The 26,560-nt window shown below is 39.0% G+C and overlaps 1 protein-coding gene across 1 annotated transcript; it reads left to right on the top strand.

The window, feature by feature from the left end:
• The first annotated feature begins 18,000 nt into the window (after nt 1–18,000).
• LOC149846818 (WAT1-related protein At5g07050-like) lies at nt 18,001–23,131 on the top strand. The gene is made up of 7 exons (XM_089992567.1): nt 18,001–18,221; nt 19,242–19,304; nt 19,391–19,507; nt 19,833–20,082; nt 20,771–20,935; nt 21,018–21,169; nt 22,891–23,131. The coding sequence occupies exons 1-7, from the start codon at nt 18,001–18,003 to the stop codon at nt 23,129–23,131; spliced, it is 1,209 nt and encodes a 402-aa protein (XP_089848693.1).
• The last annotated feature ends 3,429 nt before the right edge of the window (nt 23,132–26,560 follow it).

Genomic DNA, 26,560 nt, shown 5'->3' with positions numbered 1-26,560 from the left:
TGGATTCTCGAAAAGGCTTCATATATTATTTCTTATTAGTTAACGATTACTCAAGGTTTTGCTGGTTATTTTCTATGAAAAATAAATCACAAGTATTTGATTGCTTAAAAAAATTTAAGTTTATTGTTGAAAATCAAGTTGGCCTTGCTATTAAATCTTTTCAGTATGATAATGGTGGAGAATTTATAAGTCTTGAGTTCAAAAGTTATCTTCAAAATCATGGCATACTTTATCACTTCTCGTGTCCACATACGCCTGAACATAATGGTTTTGTCGAACGCAAGCACATGAATATTGTTGAAACTGGTCTTAGCATACTCAATGGTACAAGTTTACCCCTTGTTTATTGTGTTGATGCATTCCGAACAGCTACCTACATCATCAACCAACTGTCAATCTTAGTCCTGAGATGCCGCACACCGTATGAACTTCTTTTCCACTGCAAACCTGCCTATACTCACCTGCGAGTATTTGACTGTCTTTGCTATCCCATACTCACGCCCTATAACAAGTCAAGATTTCAGTCTAAAATGTTACCTTGTCTCTTTCTTGGTTATGCATCCAATAATAAAGGTAACCTTTGTTTTTATCCTCAAACTGGTTGTACATATATACCTCGACATGTCTATTTTGAGGGATCATCCTCCCACAATTATCGCATGACATCAAACTCGTCTCACCTATCATCATCAAACTTAACTCACTGGGATATTTCCCTATCAGTTGCACCTAGTATCTCGTCATCGTCTGAGTTGTCTCCTACCCAGTTTTCACAGGCCCAACCTAGTGTGTCTCCTCCCTCAGAGTGTCAGTCACTTGAGTTTGTCCCTGACTTCTCTAATCTGTCTCTCATCGTTGTTGTGAATATTATGCTTGATCCGCTCTCTCATCTCACACCCTCTTCTCTGTCTCTCATTCTGGTTTCACTACGTCTCCTACCCCTCACCGTCTCTCAACCTCTAGTCACACATCCCCTACTCCGCTGACCAAACCCTCAGTATCACATGACTCATCTCCATCCAGTCCAACTTCATCTCAGTCTCCTATTGCATCTTCCATTCCCACACCCAGATTGAGCATTCAACGTCTTCCTGATCATACTCATCCCATGGTCACTTGGTCCATGACTGGCTCCTTAAAACCAAAAACATTTACGGCCTCTCTATCCCATTGTGCTTACTAGTCTTCAAGCCTCACTTCTCGAACCTAAACCTTCCACCTTTAAATCGGCGTCTCAACTACCCAACTAGCAAATGGCTATGGCTACTGAATATTATGCTCTTATGCACAACCATACCTGGCACTTGGTTCCCCCGCAATATCATCTTAATGTCGTTGGCTGCAAATAGGTTTATCGCATCAAACGACACTCTGATGGCACCATTGCTGGCTATAAAGCCCATCTTGTGGCAAAGGGGTTTCATCAAGAGGAAGTTATCAATTTTTTTGAGACTTTCAGTCCAGTTATTAAGCTAACTATTCAAGTTATGCGCCAACTTGACTTTAGCAATGCCTTTATAAATTGCTATATGGATGAAGATGTGTACATGAGCCAACCACCCAGGTTCGAAGATGCTAAGTTCTTCAATTATGTCTGCAAACTAGATTGTGTTATCTATGGACTCAAGCAAGCCCCTCGGGCATGGTACCAAACTTTTGAGCACGTACTTGCTTTCTCATGGATTTATCATATCCCAGTCTGATGCCTTACTTTTTTTTAAAATCATAATCTTCTCATTTTTTTACTAGTCTACGTAGATGATCTCATCATCATAAGTAACTCTTCAGAGGCCATCACATGCATCGTTACCAATCTTGCCTCTACCTTTTCAGTCAAAGACCTTGGTCGTTTAAGTTATTTTTTGGGTTTCAAGGTTCACTATCTCAACCACGCTCTCTCAATGCCTTAACATTCTCAATCTTCTTAAGAAAACCACTATGGTTGACGCCAAGCCGGTTGCCACTCCGATGAGTATGTCACTCAAGCTCACCAAAGTCGGCACTGCACCCTTTCTGGATGCAACGTTGTATCGCACTATTGTCGAAGGCCTGTCATATCTGTCTCTCACTCACTTGGATATTGTGTTCGCAGTCAACAAAGTTTGTCAATACATGCATCATCCCCATGAGGCTCATTGGTCTTTCGTCAAGTGCGTTCTTCATTACCTGAAGGACACTATTGAATATGGTCTACTTCTTTGTCCATCCTCTTTTCTTGCACTCAGTTCTTTCTCCAATGCAGATTGGGCAGGGTGCCCAAATGATCGCAAATCCACCAAAGGTTTCACTGTTTTTTTAGGCAATAACATTATCTCTTGGTCCTCTCGCAAATAGTGCAAGTTGCTCGGTCTAGCAACGAAGCTAAATATAAGTCACTTGCATGTGCTGCCTCTGACTTGTTATGGTTAAAGTCTTTACTCACGAAACTTGGTGTTCACCTGCACACACCGCTTGTTCTTTGGTGTGATAATATTGGGACATTATTCTTAGCAGTCAATCTCGTATTTCATGCTCGCACGAAACACATAGAGATCAATTTTTACTTTGTTCGGGATCACGTCCACACTGGCAATCTATAAATTCAGTTCATTTTCTCTGGCGATCAACTTGCTGATGGACTCACCAAGCCATTGTCTACAATCAAGTTACATAGATTCTAGGACAAGCTCAATGTGTGTGCCCCTCCCCCCGCTGAGCTTGCAGGGGTGTGTTAAGATAAATAGTAACTCTCAAGAGTTACTCTCAGCAGTTACAGTATGATCTCTATCCACCTAGCATTTGCTAATTTTTTTCCTCAAAAAATGGCAAATGAATCTCAATTTAACCTTTTCAATGTTATCCTGTAATAACCCTCAATGTTATCTTGCAACAACCCTCCTGAAATCATGCATACGACTAATGCAAATCTTAGCCAAATGTTATTTATAACATTTCATGTAACTGCTTCCTAAAATCGTGTATACGACTAAGGTAAATTCTAGCCAAATGTAATATGTACCAAGCGTGATAAATATCTTCAATATATCTCCTCACATCTCACGCAAAACGTGTAAGTGTGTAGGTTCTCAAATCTATACATTCATTTTTAGGATCCCATCCTATTTTAAATAATGGGATCCGTGTTCCTCTCAATTATTTTCTCTAGCAGAGGAGGCACTTGCGGACAACAAGTTCGACCCCAACAGAGTCAAAGAGGTTGTGGAGGTGCTAGAGAAAATCTGTGGCATCATTGGTAGTCATAGAAGAGCAAGCGAAGAAGGCGAGTGAAGAATGGACGCTTCTCTTAAGAAGGCCCAAGCATGCTTGGGTTCTCTTCTATGTCCAACAAATAGAAGATGAACGGTTCAAATAGAAATGATTACAATTGTATGGTAAAGATCTTTTTTTTAAGAAATTATACAGTGAAAATTGCAGGTGAAATATAAGGCATGGGCTTTCTGTGAGTTTTTTATTCTTTGGTGCATGTTCTGTAATCTCTAAATTATTGTACTTGTTTTATAAATTCTTGAGTGAAGGGTGCAACATGATTGAAGGGGCATATGCTATTGATCCTTGCACGAACGCCACCACTTTTTTTTTTTTTATTTAGTTGTATGAAGAAAGGAGAAACAATCTACATGATTCAAACCTTAACCGCAATCTTGGCCCAACCCCACTACGCCAATCTCCTTGGGGTTGCATTTACGCCTTCACTTCTTCTTTTTTTGATATTTACAGGGAGAAACCACCCCCAAGATCATAGACCTAGCTATGCTGGCTTTGCCTGCCATACCTATGGTCGTTGTCCTAGTAGCATAAAACTCCATGATTTTACCTCTTGCCCCCAAGGAGTGAAGCCCATGGGATTTGAGTCTAGACGGCCTACCTAGTGGCTTAGGACACATTCCACTGCACTAGATCCCTTTGGGGGCTGCATTTGTAAAGATTTGAAACACGGTAAAGAAAGTAATACACTCACACAAGGAGGCACAATTTAATGTGGTTTGGTCAGAACTGACCTATATCCATGAAAACCCTATTATCTCTCTCTTAATACACAAAGGGGAGGGGTTGATCCTTCATTATATAGATTTGATTACAAGGAAGATCAAGCTAGTGGCTCAAGACTCTATCCCTAGCTAATATCTTAGAATCTTTTAATTTAGATATTGAGATTTACAAGAAAATAAGACTCTCTTAATTAGTTTATCGTTAGGAGACTGTAAAACATTATCTTTATCCATGAAGATGTTGGATTCTTCTAGATGATTCTTGATCATAGTTGATGAATCTTGACCACTCATCTTGGATGATTTCTTATCATATTATAATCTTTTTGAGTCTTGAATATATCTTGATGAGTCTTGGACTCTTTTTGAATCTGGCCACACATCACTTTCAATTGTCCTCTCTTAGAGTTTTTTATCTTCTTGAACTCTTCTTGATCGTGATTGTGATCACATGTTTGATCTTGATCTTAAACAGACGTCTTCACATGCTCCCTCAAACAAAGCTCCATGAGATTAAGCTTATTCATGAAATAAATAAACTTTGGACTTGGAAGAAGCTTAGTTAATATATTTGCTACTTGCTCTTTAGATGATATAAACTAAACTTTTATTTTAATCTGAAAATCTTCTCTTGAACAAAATGATAATCAGTTTCAACATGTTTTGTTTGAGCATGAAATACAAGATTAGCTGGCAAGTATGTGGCACCAAGATTATCACACCATAAAATAGGAACATCACATGCAGAAAACCCCAATTCTTTTATCAACTGTGTAAGCCACGTCAATTCAGATACAACCCCTTGCAATAGTTTGTATTCAGGTTCAATACTAGATCTGGTTATGTTATGCTGCTTTGATGAACTCCATGACACAAGATTAGAATCAATATATGTTAGATATCCACCTGTAGACTTACGATCATCGGGGCAACCTGCCCAATCAACATAAGAAAAAACAAATAATTGAAGAGAGGTGGATTTCTTAATCTACAACCTAACATTGGTAATCCCCTTTAAATAACGTAATATCTTTTTAACATGGGCTCAATGATCCTAGGTTGGCTTATGCATAAATTGATAGACCTTATTAACAAAATAAGCAATATTTGGTCTAGTAAAAGTAACATTTTGGAGAGAACCCACAATACTCTTGTAATGGGTGTCATCTTCAAGTAGTTGTCCCACATATTTGGATAAGACCACATTTAGAGTCACTGTAGGCTTACAATTTGTCATACTTATCTTTACCAAAAGATCTAAAATAGATTTTCTTTGACACAACATAATAGTTGATTGTTCCTGAATAACTTCAACTTCAAGAAAATAATGTAAGGTATCCAGATCTTTAATAGAAAATTTACACCTAAAATTATGAATAATGATTGTAATATGGTCAAGTGAATTTTCTGTTACAATTATATCAACATAAATCAAAATAAACATATATAGCCCTTGTTTATGAAGAATAAATAATGAAGGATCCACTTTAGACTTAGAAAAACCCAACTTTTTTAAGTATGTACTTAATCTTTCAAACCACATTCTTGGAGCTTATTTCAGACCATACAGAGCTCAGTTAAGTTTACATACAAAATCAGGATGAGCAATATCTTTAAACCCTAAAAGTTGACTCATATATACTTCTTCCTTTAAAATACCATGAAGAAAAATATTGTTTACATGATGGATTGGCCATTCTTGACTTACAACAATTGAGATGATAAGTTTGACTGATGTAGGCTTGACAACAGGGTTAAAAGTTTCAAAATAGTCTATTTCTTCTTGCTAACTATAACCCTTAGCAACCAATCAGACTTTATATTTGAACATGGATCCATATGCATGTCTCTTGCTTTTATAAAACTATTTGCATCTAACTAGATTTGTGGCTTTATCAGGGGGCACGAGAGTCCAGGTATGGTTTCAATGAAGAGCCTTAATTTCTTCAGCCATGGCTTGATGCCACTTAGGTTCAGTTTGTGCTTGGTGAAAGGTATGTAGTATAATTCTTTAGAAGCCATTTCACTAAGTAGAGCAATAGGATATTTAATTCCAAGAAACAATCTTGGTTTTAGGGTTCCATATTGAGACCTGGTAATCATATGATGTGATTTGACAGGGTTTAGACTAGGAACTTGTAACTCAGAGGGACCAAGTTGACTATGCAGCATCTCTGTGGGACTCAACACATTAGGTGGAGGCATCTCAGACAGACATGTGTCATAGGACAATTTCAGGACTAGGTAAGACTGCAAGTATATAAATGGCATTCTTTTCTAGAATTTTAGGGACAATAAGACACTTAAAGGAATTAGCTTTTTCGTTTTGGATCCAAACAAATATTTCTTTATATGTTAAATATTTTTTATAGCTTTTATAGAGAAACTATTTTTTATCAAATATGACATGCCTAGATATGAAGATTTTTCTGGTTATAGGATCATAACATTGTAATTAGAACCATAATCTAATAATATACAAGGTTTGGATTTTGTATAAGGAACCATATATGAATAACATGTGCATCCAAACACACTTAAGTGGTCATACTCTGGGACATGATTTAGAAGAAATTCATATGGGGATTTGTGGTTAAGGTTTGGAGTAGTAAACGGTTAATAAGGTATGTGACAGTTCTAAAAGCATTTACCAAAAATTTATGACTTAAGGATGCATAAAACAATAAAGCCATACTCGTTTCTACTACATGACAGTGTTTTCTTTTAACTACATTGTTCTGCTCAGGAGTGAGGACAAGATATTCAATGTTTAATGCCACAGTCATTTAAAAACTTTGTAAATTGGTTACTAACAAATTCTCCACCACCATTACTATGAAAAATTCTAATTTGTCTACCAATATATTTTTTCACAATATTTTTGAAATTGACAAAACATAATTATGCATATGATTTCTATGCTAAACGAAATAACAAGGCAAACCTTGAAAAATCATCAGCCAGTAGCATATAGAACTTGTATCCTTCATGAGAGGATGCAGGACCACAAAGATCTACATGAATCATGCTCTAGGGGAGCTTGGGCTAAAAAATCAACCTTACCAAAAAGAAGTTTATGTGATTTGCTTATAGCACATGATGAGCATAAATCAACTTCATTATTCATTAATAAAATAAAATGGTTTTCTCAAGAGTTTTTATAACTTTAAAACTAAGATGACATAAACGACAATGCCAAACATTATCTAAAACACTAAACTTATTCTTACTAGCTTTAGCAAAGCTAACTGTGTTGGATGCTTCTGCTTTTCCAGTGGATATGGATAAATGACTCATTTACTCAGCCCTTTTAGGAGAATGGTCCTGCTCTATAGATCCTTCACATAAAATCCATTAGCATTGAATTGAAACAGACGATTATTGTCTTTTGAAAACTTGGCTACTGACAGTAGGTTCCTTTTAATAGAAGGCACATGAAAAAAACCATTCAATTTAAAACTCTTATTTCCAAAACTTAACAAAATATTACCCGAATTGGCAATAGATAAGTGAGGCCCGCTCCCAACCATTACACCATTATGTCTCAGATATTCACTCTTGTTAGTTATCCATTGATCTTCAGAGATGGCATGGTGAGTGGCTCTTGTATCTGGGTACCATGCAGTCTTGCATGTTGTTTAATGACATAGTTGCAAATGCTTTGGGAATATCATAACATGTTTGAGCAATATGGTTCTTATGTCTACAAAATTAACACATGACTTTCCCATCTCTTTGATTAAATTCAAACATAAAAAAACTGAACTGACTTTGGGTGTCTCTTGGACCATTATTTTGAAAATTCTGAAAGAAGTGTCCAATCCCTCTTTCTCTACTACCATGATTTTCACGACCATAACCATGCCACACCCTCTGTGGGAAAAGAAGGCAGTGGCATTATATTCAGATTGTTGAGGAAACCTAAAGTTCAGTAACTAAAGCATCTTCTCTTGATTCAACAAGAGATCATAAAGCTCAAAAAACTTTGGAAGCTTTTGAACGGAAGTAGTAATAGAGGTAATAAAACTCTCATATTCTCAATTTAATCCATTTAGGGTAAATTGAACTAAATCTACATCAAAAATTGATTCATCGACAACACATAAGAAGTCTGCCAAAAATTTAATGTGATTCAAATATTCAGACATACTTTTTTCATCATTTTTCACATTTTGAAGATCAAGTTTTAGCTGAAGGATTCTAATGATTGAATGTGAAGCATGAGATTTTTTCAGACTAATCCAAGCTTTTCTTGTAGAAGGGACACAAATATTTTGTCCCAAGACAGATTCAGTGACTGTGGCTTTAATCCAACTTAAGGCAAGTTGATCAACTCTTTTCCATGACATAAACTCAGGATTAGATTTTACCTAATCCCCTTTAGTGATAAAATGGTTGAGTGTTGGGCATGAGCCATCCACATGCTTTATTAAATCTTGACTAATCATAACAAAAACAATTTGAGAACGCCAGAGAAGGTAATTTTCCTTGTCTATCTTCACAAAAATTAGGGACGAAAATACATTCCATTGAACTACAAAACTAGTACCCAGTGAGGTTGATAGAGACACTATTTGAGCAAATGAACTAGGCAACACCACACATGTCAAATCATGGATACCTGCTCTGATACTATGTAAAGATTTGAAACACGACAAAGAAAGTAATACACTCACATAATAGGGCATAATTTAACATGGTTCAGTCATAACTGACCTATATCCATGAAGATCCTATTCTCTCTCTCTTAACACAGAGAGACGAGGCGTCAATCCTTCATTATATAGACTTGATTACAGGGATGATCAAGCTGGCTCAAGACTCTATCTCTAGCTGATCTCTTAGAGTCCTTTAGATATTGAAATTTACAAGAAAACAAGACTCTCTTAATTAGTTTATCATTAGGAGACTATGGAACATTATCTTTATCCGTATAGGAGACATTGGATTCTTCTAGATGATTTTTGATCGTAGTTGATGAATCTTGACCACTCATCTTGAATGGTTTCTTGATCATATTATAATCTTTTTGAGTCTTGGACTCTTTTTTAATCTGGCCACACATCACCTTCAATTGCCCTCTCTTAGAGTTTTTTATCTTCTTGAACTCTTCTTGATCTTGACCTTCATGACACATTTGATATTGATCTTGATCACACGTTTTCACTGCATTTACTCCTCCACTTGCTTCATGATATTACTATAGTTTGGTACTTTCATTGAGAACGAATAGAATCAATGTTTGGTATCCATTAATATCATCAGAAAAAAAATAGAATCAATGAACATGATAAGGCTCTGTTTGGAAGCCATTGTTGGGAACGACGACGAAAATTCACAAAATCCTCAATCGTCTTTATTAATCGAGATGGTGGTTTGGGGACGGGAGATGGAGATCGAGGTGGTGTTGGAAGGCGACGACATTATAAATGGGCATATTTCAACATCTTCTCAAGGATGTTGCAAAATCCACATATTTCGTCTCCCTCAAAGGACTCCCCATATGTACCTAGGGGTGGTCAACCGGCCCGGCAGCCTGATGGGCCAAGCCGACCCTGCCCACCATGAGCCGGGTTTGGGCCATGAGTTTAGGCCGGGGCCGAAACCCGAACCATTATATATGTGGGCCAGTCTCGGACCGGCTCAATGGGTGTGAGTTATTTATTATTTTTTTTAATATATAGTTTTTTTTAAATTACATTCAGATCTCAAAAAGTTGACAGCCAAACAAAACATTCCAAAGAAACAAGAATAGGAGTAGAATCTGAAAATTTGATGTTTAAATAGGTAAATCCTACAAGGTATTTATGGTCCAAGAATTGGACATTTGCCGGTCTAAATGAACCACGGTGACCATTTTTTAGAGTAAAGTGACTTTGAACAGTCATCTGACTTTGATTGTGGAAGTCGAATGGTCGAATGTCCATCAATGCAGAGCCAAACAATGGTCGACATGCATGTATTGAAGCCAAAACTTAAGCTTGGTTAGGGGTCTATGGTTAAAGTCAACAAGGTCAAGTGGGCTAGGTTCAAAAGGAGTTTTGGGTGCCTCTGACTGCAAAGTGCGTCATCAAAGTGTCACATTGCACCTCAAGCACCCTTGTTCACATGCACCCGTGTGCACGGATTATGTGTGGCAATGTCACTAAGCACCCCTTACATCTTAAAGTTTTCAAAGTACTTAAAAAGAGAGTAAGAACACTATATAAACCCTCAAAATTCTCTTACTCTTACACGTCGGATTAAACTTTTTCAAAGGCATTTTGGAGGGTAATGACTATGGACCACAAACTTTATAAAATGCATGTTAATTCGAAACTTTACGAACATGATCTCATAATATAATGCTTTAATTTGTGATGATGTTGTTAAATCCTTCTATTCCATCCTACAATGGTGTTAGGTTGTTGGTTTTGAGTCATCATACATTTGATAGCCTAGATCAAATTGAAGGGGGGGGGGGGGGGGTTGGAACAAACTATAAGACCGAAGAAAGTGAGAGAAACTTTTGTGAGCAGAAAAGAGACCAGTGCTCTTCATGCCCATGGTTTGGGTCCACCATTGTTGGCTAACTAAGAAACCACTCATCTGGGTTGCCTAGAAAGCAAAATGCAACAAGGAGAGAGATTCTTATCAAGTCTGTGCAACTTAATAAAGAAAAGCTAATAAGACAATGTTGAAGGGGCTATTCAGCTCAACCTAGACCCAAGGGGTTTGGCTTAGTTGGATGGGGTCAAGGGGTAAGCCCTCAGAGTTTTATGCTGACATGGACAGAGACCGTAAGTACGGCAGGCCGAACCAACGCGGCTAGGTCTCTGTGCCAGGAGCGGTTTCTTCGAGTAAAAAAAAAAAAAAATAGACTCTCAACCCACTCAAATTCAAAAACAAGGTGTTGACAAGATGGTTCTTATTGGGTTTAGGACAAACAGCATAGCTTTAAAACTATCATCAGGTATGGGATAGTTTTTATTAATATTAATTGCTTGGAGGTTTCACCCCAAACTATTGCAATGATTTGTTGGCAATCAAGAGAACTTTTGGTTTCCATACATGAGATCCAAGAGACACAAAAGCTTGGTTCTTAAAAGCTAAATCCATTTTTGATCAAACCAAAAAGAAAATTTAAAATTAGTACCACGAGAAACAAATGATAATAGAAATAAAAAATAGATTGGGATTTAGATGGCACTCTGACTAGGATCAACATAAGAATTTAGTTGTTTCATTTCCATCCCGTAAAGATGTTTGTCATCAATGACTTATGCAGATGCACATTCTCATATTATATATTGATCGCCCCAAGGGGGGTTGGCGTAGTGGGGTGGGTCCTTGGCTGCTAATGAAGCAGTCAAGGTTTGATTCTCATGGGCGTTGCCCCTCTGAGCAAGCCAATGCTTAGCATAGGCCCCAAGGGCAGGGTCCTAGCCTCAGAGTTTTATGTTGCCGGTACCACAACCGCAGATATAGCAAACTGAGCCAGAGCTACCAGGCCTTCGTGTCGGGTGTGGTTTCTTCGGGTTATAAATTTTTAAAAAATACTATATATATATATATATATATATATATATATATATATATATATATATATATATATATATATATTGATCATTTGAGAAATCATCAAGCTTTGAGAACACTAATACACAAGTTATCATTTATATTTCCACCACACTAATACACAAGTGATGAAAATACAAATGATAGCTTGTGTATTAGTGTTCTCAAATTGCTAACTAGGGAAGAATTTTTTTTCACGAAATGCAAAGCATTCTGCCACTTGGGCAAAATGGATTGGGAAGATTTGCACATAGATTAATGCAAATCAAAAGGTGATAGCTAAAGCTAGCTAGTGAACTCCTGCAATATAATATAATAACATTAACTAGATGACCCTTATAAACTATAAGTGAGAACAAAAGCTAAAAGGTGCCGTAAGGCTTATTTAAATCAAAGTCCTTCCATAAAATAAAGGTAGAAATCCGGCATAGTTCAACTCCGGATGCCAAAAAAATGCCTTCTTCGTAGAGCAGCACGATCGGGATCAGGCGTATCTGACTTTCCAATTTTCATCATTTTTTTTTAAATAACCTTGAAAGGTGTGTTCAGATGTAACTTGAATTCTCTGTTACAACTAGGGATGGCAGTGGGGCCGGGCGGGGGACAAGGTTTCCACCCCCGCCCCGCCTCAAAATTTTATCCTCCACCCCCGCCCCGCCTCCGCGGCAGGGATGGATTTTATCCTCCACCCCCGCCTCCATCCCCGTTTCATACCCTTCATCCCCGGTCCAAACGGGGATGAGGCGGGGCGGGGCGGGGATATTGCGGGGAAAAGTGGTCGGGGCGGGGTTGGGGCGGGGATCGTGGCGGGGACGGGGCGGGGCGGGGAAAAGTGCACGTCCACCCCCGCCCCGCCTCTGCGGCGGGGATGGATTTTATCCTCCACCCCCGCCTTCATCCCCGTTTCATACCCCCGGTCCAAACGGGGCGAGGCGGGGCCCCGCTTTCCCCCGGTCCACTGCCATCCCTAGTTACAACACCCACACGTATCGCTTGAAGAAAACCATAGATTTACAACACCCTCGTGGGCTCCAATTTCAGTCTGGTGTCATATAGCTTGTCATAGAATTACATATAAATGAGAGATTAGGTCATGTTCAATATCACTGAAAATTGGTGACATTCAATATTCACCACACACGTGTTCCCTTTCGTGGTCCCCAACATGAAGGCGAAATGTGTCACCAGCGGTGTACTCTGACAGGTGCGTGGTTCACATTCAATATCACAAAATTTTGGTGATATTGAATATGACTGGACTTCTCTCCACAAATTGCTGGAGAGGAACCTTCCGAAAGACCAAGTTCTGCATAACTGAAATCCTGAAAGAATTGTAAGTGTTGGCAGAATTTATCTAAGAGATGCAAGTTGTCAAGCCGAGTAGTGTTCTCTCTCAAATAATCATTTCCTGTATACGCTTGTAGTAATTTTCTTCTGTGAAGCTGTTTAAACCATTGCATTGATCAAAATTTTGTATTATCTTGACTAGAAATTCATGTGGAATACAAGTCCCATAAAAGATGTATGTGATAGTAGAGAAGAAATTGATTCATGATGATCTTTTTCACACAAATCTATGCTTACGAGCACATGTGCATATATATATATATATATATATATATATAGATAGAGAGAGAGAGAGAGAGAGAGAGCTGCTCACACGTTAGGTGCTAAATTGAGCGTGTTAAATGGGTTTTTCAGGTTTTTTTTATTTATAAATGCTGACCGTGTAGATGTGATCTATGTATTTGAATTTATAGGAATCAGCTCTTAAAACATTCAATTCTGACACATGGGTAGGTTTTATAAGGTTCGAAAAATCAACGGTCCAAGATCATTGTAAACTTTCAAGGCTCCAAATATCATTTTTTTCATCAAAAACACATAATGCAGGTGTGGATTCCTCGTAAATCGACCATGCCCAACATATTTATGGGTCGGAACTGCAAAAAAAATACCGGAAGAACAGATAACCCATTTACCACGTATCATTTAGCACCTACCGTGTGAGTAAGTACCAATTTCTTTCTCTCTCTCTCTCTCTCTCTCTCTATATATATATATATATATAGAGAGAGAGAGAGGTAGTAGCTGCCTAACACTTTTTGAACTTAAGATTCAAAAGGATCTTTTTTCTAAAACCTGACCATACAAATGCAATCTACATGTTTGATTTTATTGGAACTCTTGGATCGTCTGACTCTGACATAGAATTGGTTTTTTTTAAGATTTAAAAATCAATGGTCCACAGTTTTTAAAAATATTCAATGCTTAAAAACCCATCTTTTATCAGAAAATTATTATCCAAATGTCATTTCCTAGAAAATCGACCATGATGAACATATTTGCAGGGTCAGATTTACAAAAAAACAAAACCCCAATTCATAGGTGGTAGGCTGAAAATAGGCTAAAAAAGTATTAGGCAGCTACCACTTTTCCTATATATGTATATATAGGATCGAATGTAACATCAGGCACACTGGGCGTTGGGTGCGGTCGAGCATGCCCAGTGCGCCTGCATGTATTTTTAAGTGTATTTCACTTTTAGTTGTGGTTTTGAGCAGCACTAAAAGTGTAAAAAGCATAAAAAACAGTGTGTCATTGACAGCTCCCAGCGATCAACGGCGCTCTTTCATCCAAAATTCATCAAACGCTTTATGTGTCTGACGATACACCTTAATATATATATATATATATATATATATATATATATATATATATATATATATATATATATATATATATATATATATATATATATATATATATTGTTGAAGCAATCACCAAAAGGAATTCTTAAGATGGTGCCCAAGTTGACTCGATTAGCACATGGGATCCAATGGTTGCAATCTGGTCAGTCTTAATGGTTCATGACCAAACACCTTTTTTTTTTTGATAGGCAAGCTGGGGTTAGGCAGACCCCTACCAGTTATACAACAATACCATTGGGATTCGAACTTGCAACTTCCGAACACAAGGTGACGTGCACTGGCTGCTCCTATCAGACAAGCGGAGCCCCTGTTGGTATTTTTAGAAGTGTGCAACATGAGAGGACTTATCAGATGGTCAACCATTTAGATACTACTCTTGTCCAAGCATACTTAACTTTGAAGTTCTAATGAGATCCAGTGCGTCATTAACAATTCAAGTTTTTTTACATTTGCATTAAAACATGTCAGTGTGTGTGTTAGGGCTGCAAAGGATCGGATATGGGCAGCATCTTGTTAGATCCAAATCTTAAACATATATACAATATATATCCAGATGGATATGATTCGGATCTGGTAACATATGTGGGAATAGTGGATCTAGTCTAAGATCTTTACATGCGAAAAATGAAATCAGATTGGATTTTTATTTTAGATCTGAATTAGATCCAACCTAAAATAATGATATGAATCTGGATGATATCTAATTCTGCAAATCCAAGTCCGATAGAAATTCACATTCAAGGATCCAATTTGGTAATAAATATTGAATTTATATCAGATATCCAATCCACTTTATGCCTCTGTGTATATATGTGTGTTGGAGCAGTTTCGTTCTACTCATCCCTTATGTCATCGGTTGATACCAGCCCCGTGGCTCAAGAATTAGAAGAGTTTGAAGCATACTAGACTTGGAAACTAGGCCTGGCTTATCAGCCTGATTTACTCGTATCTACTCTCTTAAAGAGGAGAGAGAGGAGAGGGTGATGTTGGTTCATTCTTTCTTCGATACGCCACTGCTCCTCATCAGTCCTGCTCAATTAGTGTCTTAGTTTCACCATAAATATCATATCATACCCAGAACTTTTTTTACACTAAAGTTGGGTACGCCCATTCAGAGAAAGGGGGTGGGGGTTGTTAGGGGTGGCAAAACCTGACACGACCCGCCAACCCGCCTTTTAGGCAACCCGCCTTTTAGGCGGGTTCGGGTTTGGAAAAAATGAACCCGTTTAATAAACGGGTCGACCCGCCTAACCCATTTATTAAACGGGTCGGGTTCGTGTTAGGGGTATGCCAACCCGCCTGACCCGTTTAATAAACGGGTTAGGCGGGTGGGTCGACCCGCCAACCCGCCAACTCGTCTGCCAACCCGACAACCCGTCAACCCGACCCACCAACCTGCCTACCTGCCAACCCGATCCGTCAACCCGCCAACCTGAAAACCCGTTTACCCGACCCAACCCATTTATTAAATGGGTTGGCGGGTCGTGTGGGGTTACCCGTTTATTAAACGGGTCGGGTTCGTGTTTGCCACAGCAGACCCGTTTAATAAACGGGTCGGGTTCGGGTTGAGGTATGCTGACACGCCAACCCGACCTGATTGCCACCCCTAGGGGTTGTGCCCTCAATCCAAACACGAGCAGGAACATCAAAATATCAAACTGAGTACATGGTGGAACAACATATCATCGAAGACTTTCTATGAAAAGATAGGCAGAAATGGTTGATTAACCGGCCTCGAACAATCTCAATGGTGCCCACCCCAATGGAATAAAGACTGGGCCGTAGCAGGAACCCTTTGAAACCATATCGACTCCTGAACCACCAATCATCAACCCCCTCCCGGCTAACCTTTGCATGTTCCTCATATGACCACCCACCTAATTCTGAGAGTGGGAAGGCATAACATATGAAACACAATCTTCAAAACCCTTCTTAAATCTTATGATGCAAGTTGTTTTGATCAAATCTGACTTTGTATATGAATTCAACATGGTCTATTTAATAAGAACAGTCCTTGGGTAGTATTTTTTTCAGCAAAAAAATGAATTTTTAAAATCACAAAATTTTAGGTGTTGTCAACCATTGATATTTTAATGAATAAAAAATCCTACACATGTCGGATTTAGGCAATTTAAATATCGATCTTCACTAAATTAATGATGTAGATCACATCTATGAAGTCTGATTTGATCAAAACAACTTGCATTGATGAAATCCCAATATGAAGATAGGGATGACTTTGGGGATGAGTAGAACCGATTTGGTGTTGGAACGTTCTCTCTCTCTCTCTCTCTCTCTCTCTCTCTCTCTCTCTCTCTCTCTCTCTTGGTTGGAGCACAAGTATATTTGTTTCGTTATTTTTTCTTTTTTTTATGATGAGGAACCCTCACCCAAGCGACGAAAACCCGGACCGAGTGGACTCGGCCCAAGACTACCCTGCCTTACGTGGCCCACCTCTGAAAGTGTTCATTTTGTTATCAAGTTTCCTTTGTTTTCACAAACTTAGAAGCTCTCCCTCTCTCTCTCTCAGAGAGCACACCTTACATTGTTTAAAAAACAATTTGGTCCATGTAGTGGAAGAATAACTCTTTTGCAAAAGTAAACCAATTGAGGTCTCCATTGACATCTTTGCTGCAGTCATCCTTTTTGTTTCTTTCTTCCAGGACCAAGCCCATAACAAAGCCAAAGATCTTGGTTCCACCAATTAAATTGTAAGCTACCACTAAAACGGGTATGTCCAAACATCATCCGAGTCCATATATAGTCCATTCTGTGGGCCTGGATAATATCATTTACACCCACAACCGACTGGATCCGATTCAACAAAGGTTTCATCAAAATTAGGATATACCAATGTTTTTTTTTTTTATGACGAAGGAAAACCCTCACCGAAAACCGGGTGACTTAATGAGCCCGCCTCCCTGTGAGGTTGATGACAAGACCACCCGGTCTTACATGTCCCAACCATGATAAAGCAACAACAGTTCCCATGCGCCAGCGAGAACCGGATCACTTAATGAGCTCACCCCCAGTGAGGTAAACCTCAGGTGAGGTCACGGACACCCAGGCCCTTATGGAACCCACCACCCACACACTAAAAGGCCCTTATGGAACACACACAGTAAAAGGCCGTTTAATAAACGGGTTAGGCCGGTCGACCCATTTACGACACGAACCCATTTAAGCCAAACCCGAACCCGGCTAAGAAGCGGGTTGGCAGGTCGTGTCAGATTTTGCCACCCCTACCCACACACTCAATGGGAGTCGAACATGGGGCAAAGAGTGCAGCACCTTCTCCCCAGTGCCGCTGCCACTCGGGCGACCCCGACAGGTGTTATTAATCCAAGCCGAGTTGTAACCCTCACCACTTGACCCCTCAGCCTTTTTCCCTTTCTTGCAAAGCTTCCAGAAAGCCATTCATCAAAATCATATATACCACAAAAGAGTCATCATCAAGCACTCAAGTTTGTTGCTTTTGGTTCAGCCAGATCTATTGTCCACCATCCACTAATTCATCCCTCTCAAGTCTGACAAGGATCCCCTCCTATGTGTTATTTTACTCTTATAAGCTCATAGTTTTTGTTGTAGTAGACATGAACTTGAGCCAATTACTAAAGTGGGTGGCATAGTGGAGTCCCTAGATTTGATGGTGTGTTTAAGGAAATAGGCAGTGTCTTAGGGTTCCATAATCACTATATAAGTACACGATTATCCTTGACACAATGAAATTGAATTGATTCATCATGGCTACTAAGGCAAGTGGAAGTGCATGGGTTTCCCTCTGTGCATTCCTAAGCAGGGTGAAGCCTTACATAGCCATGATTTTCTTGCAATTGGGGTATGCAGGGATGAACATCATCTCCATAGTTTCTTTGAGACAAGGTTTGAGTCACTACGTACTGGTGGTTTATAGGCACGCTGTTGCAACTCTTGTTATTGCCCCTTTTGCAATCGTTTTGGAAAGGTACTTGCTTATGTGTGTTCATGCTTGTACGTGAATTTATGTGTTTGTGTTTATACATGAAATGTAATATATATAGTTGGTTATGTCCACCATAGTGCCTTATGTAGGCTATATGATAATATAAACATGAAAGGAAATTCCCTGATTGTGATCCACCTTTTACCTAATCAGGTACCAATCTTTTCTATATCCCAAATCCAGATCTAATGTTTCTCAATGTGTCAAATAGGGAACTTGAATTAACCTCCATAACCAAACTGTGGGGCACCCCAAGGGGGGGGGGGGGGGGGGGGGGGGGGGGGTTGGCGTAGTGGGGTAGGGCCTTGGCTGCTAGACGGCAGTCAAGTTTGATTCTCATGGGGGGTCGCCCCTCTGTGCAAGCCAATGCGTAGCATAGGCCCCGGGGGCAGGGGTTCCTAGCCTCGGAGTTTTAGGCTGTCAGTACATCGATAGTAAGTATAGCAGGCTGAGCCAGCGTGATCAGGTCTTGTGGTTTTTTCAGGTTATAATTCAAAAAAAAAAACAAACGGTGGGGAACTTTTGAAGTTTTGCAAGGTTCTTATTTTGCCTTTTCTGAAAATACATATATATGATTGCTCTTCTAAACACATGAATGGACAGTGGATGGAGAGAAAAAGAAGGGTGAAACATTTTCTTCATTTTTGAACTGTGGTTTAGTGGTTGAGGATATGATAGGTCACATCAAGTCCTTATTTGAGAATTTTTGAGAAAAACTTAACTGGATCAAGAGATTAAAAAAAATAAAGTCTCTTTTTTTGAAATTATAGGTAAAAGGTAGGTCTCTTAATGAAAATTTCCTGACATGAAATAATGTGCGTACGTGTTTAATAACTGTATACAATATGATGTGCTACGGGTGCATACATGATGCATCACCACAGTGCCACCATGTGCATTATATACATTATACACCTCTATATACAACATTAGTAAACATTGTGGCAAAGTTTCTATACATATACTGCATAACTGCTAAACTTTTTTGTGTAACTTTGGCAGGAAAGTGAGACCCAAGATTACCTTAAAAATCTTTGTTCAGATGTTCGTGCTTGGGCTCTTAGGGTAACCCATTGTACCCCTAAACCTTCCTTGATCTCAGGCCATCATGGCACTTTAAGACTTGATTTCATTTTTTCATTTGAATGTAGGCCTGTGATAGATCAGAATTTGTACTATGCTGGAATGAAGTATACGTCGACGACATTCACATCTGCCATGTGTAATGTTCTTCCAGCCATGACCTTCGTAATGGCAATCTTATGCAGGTGAAGCTTCTAATATACATATATGGAAATTTATAAATTATAAATATATTTTATGCATATTCATATATGCCGAGACCTTATTTGGTATGAATAACATAACAATATAGGATCTTATGACTCTTTTCATATAACTTAAAGAGTTCCTCTTAGTGGTGAGTGATTTGAACATGAATTTCTTACATGAATTCCTTGTTTGGGATATGTTTGACATTGTGGGAGATGAGAGCCAAGTTCATGAATTCAAATGCTCATTTCAGAAGTAGGAATGAATAAACAATCTCTCTCTCTCTCTCTCATATGTTATGTCTTGGTGATGGGATGCTAGGATGGAAAAGGTGAAGATAAAGAAGCTGAGGAGCCAAGCCAAGATTGTGGGCACACTAGTGACATTGGCAGGAGCCATGATCATGACTCTCTACAAAGGCCGAATAGTGGACATGGTTTGGTCCGGAGGCCACCATGGATCCGCACACACCCAAAAAAGCACCAACTCGAACGCAGACCACGATTGGGTGAAGGGCGCGCTCATGATCATCACTGCCTGCTTCTCCTGGGCTGCTTTCTTCGTGCTGCAAGTAGGCAATTTTTTTTTCTTTTAATATCCTTCATTTCACAGTAAGTGTCTAGGAGTGTCATCTTAAGGCATTCAAGTTGAAGAACGTAGATGTAAATGGTTCGGATTGGGATCGGATGTGGCCAATATCATAATCGATTAATCGATGTTGGCTGAACGGATTCGAATTCAGATTCAGATGGTGACAAGCTCATACCAGATTAGATTTTTTACATGTAAACGGATTCCATCAACTTCAGATATTTCTCAAGTTCAGTACCAAAAAATCAAAACCATATATGTATCCGATTATCATTGGATATATTGTTTTGGCTTACCAAATGCAACTAAACACAATCGAATTCGGTTCGATATCAGATAAAATCTGGTTCATTGACATCCTTATAAGGTAGGTTCAGTACTCGAGGAGTTTTACACCGTGGATGCCAAAGTAGGGTTATTGTCAAGGTGGCACCTTTCGGCCCATACATTCAATCCTAACCATCCAATCAATGGCTAAATGGTTCTGATGGATGGCTAGGATTGAATGTATGATGAAACCCATCTTATTTCAAATGATGGGATCCGTTTCCGGCCCATAACGGGATATCTGAACCATAACTGTTCTCTTAATTTGTTATCAAAGTAGATTGCATCAAAGGCCTTCTTGCTGAAAATTGACACTCTGCATGTGTTTCTCTACTTCTTAGGCCATCACCCTTAGGAGGTACTCGGCTCAGCTATCCCTCACCACAATAATATGCTTCATCGGCACGGTGCAAGCGGTCGTGCTGACTCTGGTGATGGAGCGCAGTGCTGGACCATCTGTTTGGGCTCTGGGCTGGGACAACAGGCTGCTTACCGTTGTGTACTCGGTATGTGTATGGACGGCATTTTCATCATTTAGTACAGTTAGTGAGCTTGCATGGTTGATTGATATGGTGCATGTGCATGCAGGGAACCGTGTGCTCGGGGATCACCTATTACGTGCAGGGTTTGGTGATGAATCAGAGGGGTCCGGTTTTTGCCACAGCTTTTAGCCCTTTAACTATGGTCATCCAAGTTGTACTGTCTTCTATCATATTGCATGAGGCCATCTACTTGGGAGGGTAAGGATCAATTATTAAGTTAATTTCATCCAATTCATGATTAATTATTTTTATATTAATGGTGCAAATAGGGTGGGCAGTGGTGTTTGCTAAGACTATGATTTTGGGTTGGATATCCAACCGAGCCAAATATGTTCAGTAAAACAAACCCAAGCCCCCATATCTAATTAGATGAATGGTCAGATTTGAAATGGGGGTTTTTAATCCAAATCCAATAAAAAAAAACAAAAACAAAAAACCAAAGTTATTGAAGATGCGATCTGATTAGGACACAAGGTTTTGCTCTGCTTAGGTTTTAATTAATTTTCTTTCGGTTCCACATTCAATCTGTAGGTTGGTACTGAGGGTAGTTTTCTAGCAGCAGATGGGCACCAATCTGGGCTTGGACACAGTGCTAAATGGATCCAGCATGCTACAAGTGATGGATATCTTAAAACATGACCAAATTCATGAATTACACTGTTTCTGATAACTAAATGAGTTGGGAGTTCATGAACTTGGTCATGTTAATATGATGCCAAACTTCTAGAAATCAACATATATGTGCCCTAGGGCTGGGTGTGCGGGTGCCTTTAACTGGTGGGGCTCCATAAGGGCTTGGGTGTTGGTGATTCCACCTTTATGTTCTGCTGTTTTTTTCTGTTTCTGAACTTGAGCGACTGCTCGTCACCAGTGCCAACCTACTGTTACTGTTTGTTAGGTGTAAGAAGGTAGGGAGAAAGAATTCAAAGGAGAAACATGGGTTGTTTAGAGGAAGTGGTCTTGATGAGGTGGAATAGTCCCATATTGCTTTTGCTTGAGTTTTCTGAGGGCTTTATAAGCAACTAGTGAACTCATACACTTGTTCCTGAGAACAAGGGAGTGGAATGACCACCACACATACACGCGCGCGCCCGCCTGCCCGCCGTGCCGTGTCGTGCCGGGCCGGGTCACGTCCCCTAGGATTCCGTAACGGGCTCCTTCCATGTTTCATAACCGTTCGTGGGTTATAAAAGCGTGGTCAGGGGTGGGGTTATGGATATGCTGAGAGACAAACGCTCTGGTTTCTGAAGATCTGTGTTTTCTCTTTTCCTTGTCTCTCTCTCTCTCTTTCCTGAGTTATCCTGAAAGGGGTTGTTCTGCAACTTTGGTTCGAAGAGACTGTTTTCGAATGACGATCCGTCGGAGTGCACCGTTCGGTTCGTCGTGGCTATTGTATCATGGGGGAAGGACGCCGGACCTTGATTTGCACTGTATGTGGGGGCGAATCTTCTCTAAGGGGAGTACTTTCGTACGCCTTAGCCTGTTACATAATCTAAACATGTGTATGTTGTTTTCTTTATGTTCTTTGCATCTGTTTGCTCTTATGCTATCGTCTGGATTTTGATTGTTTGCGGAAACCAACATGCCTGCACCCTGTTATTGTTTCTGTCGTCTGTTTATCATGTTATTTACACTGTTATATTTCCTGATTCAAATCGTGTTATATATCATGATGACGATTGTGAAACTGTGTGATCCGAAAAGTGATCCAACACTGTTATCACTTATTAATGCTATTACAATCTCTCTCAAAAAAAAAAAAAAAGACTCCACCCGAGGTTTACCTTGCAGGCGGTCGGCCCATTAAGTGACCCGGTTCTCGGCTAAGGTTCTTGGTCATCAAAAAAATATGCGCCCTACGGCTGCACCAGCTACATTTCATACTCTTTTAACAATATTTAACTTTCTTTGGTTGACAGGATCATAGGGGGAATCATCATAGTGGTTGGCCTCTATACTGTGTTATGGGGCAAAGGTATGGACCACGTCGGTCTATTACCAGCAGCTGCAGCTGACAGTGAGACAGTGGCAGCTACAGAAACAAATACTGTTGGTGAGAAGGTGAATGCTGGAGAGGGTGTCATCATTGAGATCCCACAAGTGGAGCCTCTGCAGGCTTGTTGTTCTTACAAAGCTGAAGTGGCTTCTGTGCATGCTTGATCCTCTTGTTTATTTTTTCCATTTTGTTTTTGTGGTGCATGGTGTATGTGAGGTTTTGGATGTCTTGGTGCCAGCGCCCTCTCTACGCCAACCCCTCTGAGTGGTCCATGGTCTTATAGATGGTCCTCTAGCTAGGCTGCCTTGTTTATGTGGCCCATGAAGGTTTTTTTGCCGAACCCTTATTGAGTGGCCCTTATGTATGTGGCCCATGAAGTCTATCCATTTCCTTCAAATAACAAGAGACGTTTTGGGATAATGGCTGGTGAGCATTACAAGTGTGGAGAGAGAGAGAGAGAGAGAGAGAGAGAGAGAGAGAGATCATGCATTTAAGCATTGCACGTGTGTATCAATGTTGTTAAAATCGGTTCAGTAGGTAAATCGGTATTTCAAAAAAACCCTCTTAATCCAATCGAATCATTTGTGAATCGGTACTTTTTTCACCATCGGATGACACGCATCATTAAAAAATAAAAAAATGTTAAAAAAATTTAACCCTCTTAAAAAATATTTAAAAAATGCTTGTTGAATTGATCCTGACACGGCCTCTTTTGAATTGCATTTGGGCCGATTCGATCGATTCTGACAGTGGGTGTGCATATATATATATATATATATATATATATATATATATATATATATATATAGAGAGAGAGAGAGAGAGAGAGAGAGAGAGAGAGGCAAAAGCGTAATGATAATACAAGGGTATGAGAAGCACACAAAATATCACCTACTTACAAAACAGGTAAAATATTTGGTACTAATGAAGTGGAACTATTACGCAAGAATCCCGTCTTTACATTGTTCTTTTTGTTTTCTTAATTTATTTTTTATATCAGACAGTATAGATTTGATGCACACAGTTTTTTTAGCAGAAAAATGGGTTTGGAATCAATTCACCGCAAGCAGATTTTTTAAGGGCTTTAAAAATCAATAGCTTACAATGTAACAAAACTTTCCAACTCAGAAAAATTATGTTCTTATTATGTCAGAAAAACACAATCCAAGGTTCAATCTCTACCAAACAAACCATACTGGATGCATCTATGTAGCCAGACCGAGTTGATACAGCATGTACCTATGAGTTCCAGCTCAATAATTCTATACCTTCATTAGTACGAAATATTACCCTTATAAAAACTGCCCAACTTTTGAATTGTTAAATTTCACCAATGAAATATAATTGAGTCAGCTAGCTCAAAAACTAAGGGGTGCTTATCCCTCAGCTTGCCTATTGTAGGGGCATTTCTTTTATATTTGATTCCACTCTTGTTTTGGTGGACATGATTCGTGTATCATGAGACCAAATATGTCCAACTTGCACAAACTCACTGTCGTGGAAATGCACTTAGGGCACAAACATGAGAGAGCAATAAAGCAGCATTTTTTCATGAAATGCTCAAAACTTCAAATAAAAAGGAAGCATGTGGTTGCTGCTAGCCCACACACCGTGGGCCCAATGTCAAGTCAGGATTCATCTCAAGTTTCCTATTGTGATGTGATCATTAGAAGAAGCTAAGAATTCGTTTAGAGCTCAAGTTTTTCAATAACAAAAGATTTGAAGATCAAGAAAGATTATCAAATTCGAAAGATAAAAGACACATCTTGCAGGAAAAGTTAATTTACTATTACACTTGTTGTAATTGACCTATTTTGTATCTGGCATTGTGTATCCTCTTGTATTTTGGAAAGTTATATAATGAAGAACTCTCTCTCTCAATGGGTAACGTTAGAAAGAAAAATCAGTCCCAACGTGGACGTAGGCTACATTCCACGTAAATTGTGTGAGTATGTGTTCTATGTGTGTGATCTATCTGAATACTTTACATGGTATCAAAGCTATCATGAAAAATCTTGTTTTTTTATTCGTATCTGATTTCTAATTCAGAGTTTGAGTTATGGCTTCATCAAGTTCTTCATCACTGTCGCCTGTTCCTGTCATTTAATGGAATGCTTTCTCGAGTCTTATCTTGATTAATCTAGATTGTACCAACTACCTCTTGTGAAAGTCACATATTGAGTCTGCAATGATCAGACATGATCTCATCACATATGTTGATGGAACAACCTCTCCTCCAAGTGCAATAGTGGTTCAAAGAGACAAAACTATTGTTAATTCAAATTTCTTTGTCCCGAAACATGACGATCAATTGGCATTCAGTTGGATCAAGGCCATGGGCCAAATTGTTCATCACACTTCAGCTCATGAAGCATGGCTGGTGTTGGAAAAAGCCTATGGTGCAGCCTAAAATTTACATATTCTCCAATTGAAAAAAGATCTCTTGCAAATCAAGAAAGAAAAAGTGAATGGTTGAATATCTAAACCAGGTAATATTTATAATCATCTCCTTGTGTGTTGTCAATGAAACCGGGTTTGATGATAATATTGTCTTGCACACTTTGAATGTTTTGTCTCCTGTCAGAGTTTTATTACGGACATGATCACTACTACCAAGAAGTTGTCTACTTTTTCATATGTTGTTGAACCAATAAAAGAGAATTAACATGTTGCATCCTAAGTCATCTCAGCATCTTGAGTCAAGTGCCACTGTCTTGTTTTCTCAAAGAGGTAGGGGGCTAGGAATACAGGATAGGGTTTTCAAAATAATTTCTCAAATCAGAAAAATAATTTGGGTCAGTCTTTGGGTAGTGGGTCTCAAGATAATCTTGTCATATGTTAGTTTTGTGGTCGAAAAAATCATGCTACTGGTCAATGTTATGACATACCTAAAACTTTTGCTGCTGCCATTACTTTGAACTTGTCCCAAGAGAATGTATGGTATCTTGATAGGGGAGCCACACATCATATGAGTTCTAGTAATAAAGGTATGAAAGGGAAGAAGTATTTTGAAGAGGACTTCATCATTGTTGGAAACAGTGCTAGCATCTCTATAACCATTATGGGTAACATATCTCTTTACTCTAACAATAATAAATTTGTTTTGAATAATGCTCTTCATGTGACAAAATATCAACAAGAATTTGATGTTAGTTGCAAAGTTTGCTCAAGATAACAAATGCATGTTTGAGTTTTATTCTTACGGTTTTGTAGTTAAGGATTTGCAGAATGGGAAGGTGCTAATAAAAGGACCGAATAGAGGTGGTCTTAATCAATGGCCAAAATGTCAAGTAGATAAAACTTGTGGATCATCAACGAATTTTGTCGAGAAGAATAAGGTAGATACAAGTAGTGTTTGGCATCATCCAGGGGGGTAGCTAGGATTCATGTGAGAGGGGGGGCAAACTGGGGTGTAGAAAAAAAAAATTTATTTGTGCAATATTTGGGGGTTCGGGGGCAGTGCCCCCGAAATTTTTTTTTTGAGATAAAATAAAAAATGGCTACAATTATTAATAAAAATCTATTTCATATGGACAAATCAAACTATTTGCTGCAGTCAGGGCTGGGCTAGGACTGGGCTTTTAAAACAAAAA

This window comes from Nuphar pumila, chromosome 2 (genome assembly GCF_984573655.1).
Source record: "Nuphar pumila chromosome 2, dmNupPumi1.hap1.1, whole genome shotgun sequence".
Taxonomy (NCBI): Eukaryota; Viridiplantae; Streptophyta; class Magnoliopsida; order Nymphaeales; family Nymphaeaceae; genus Nuphar; species Nuphar pumila.
The sequence above is the reverse complement of the archived record's forward strand: the minus strand, read 5'-3'. Positions and strand labels throughout refer to the sequence as shown.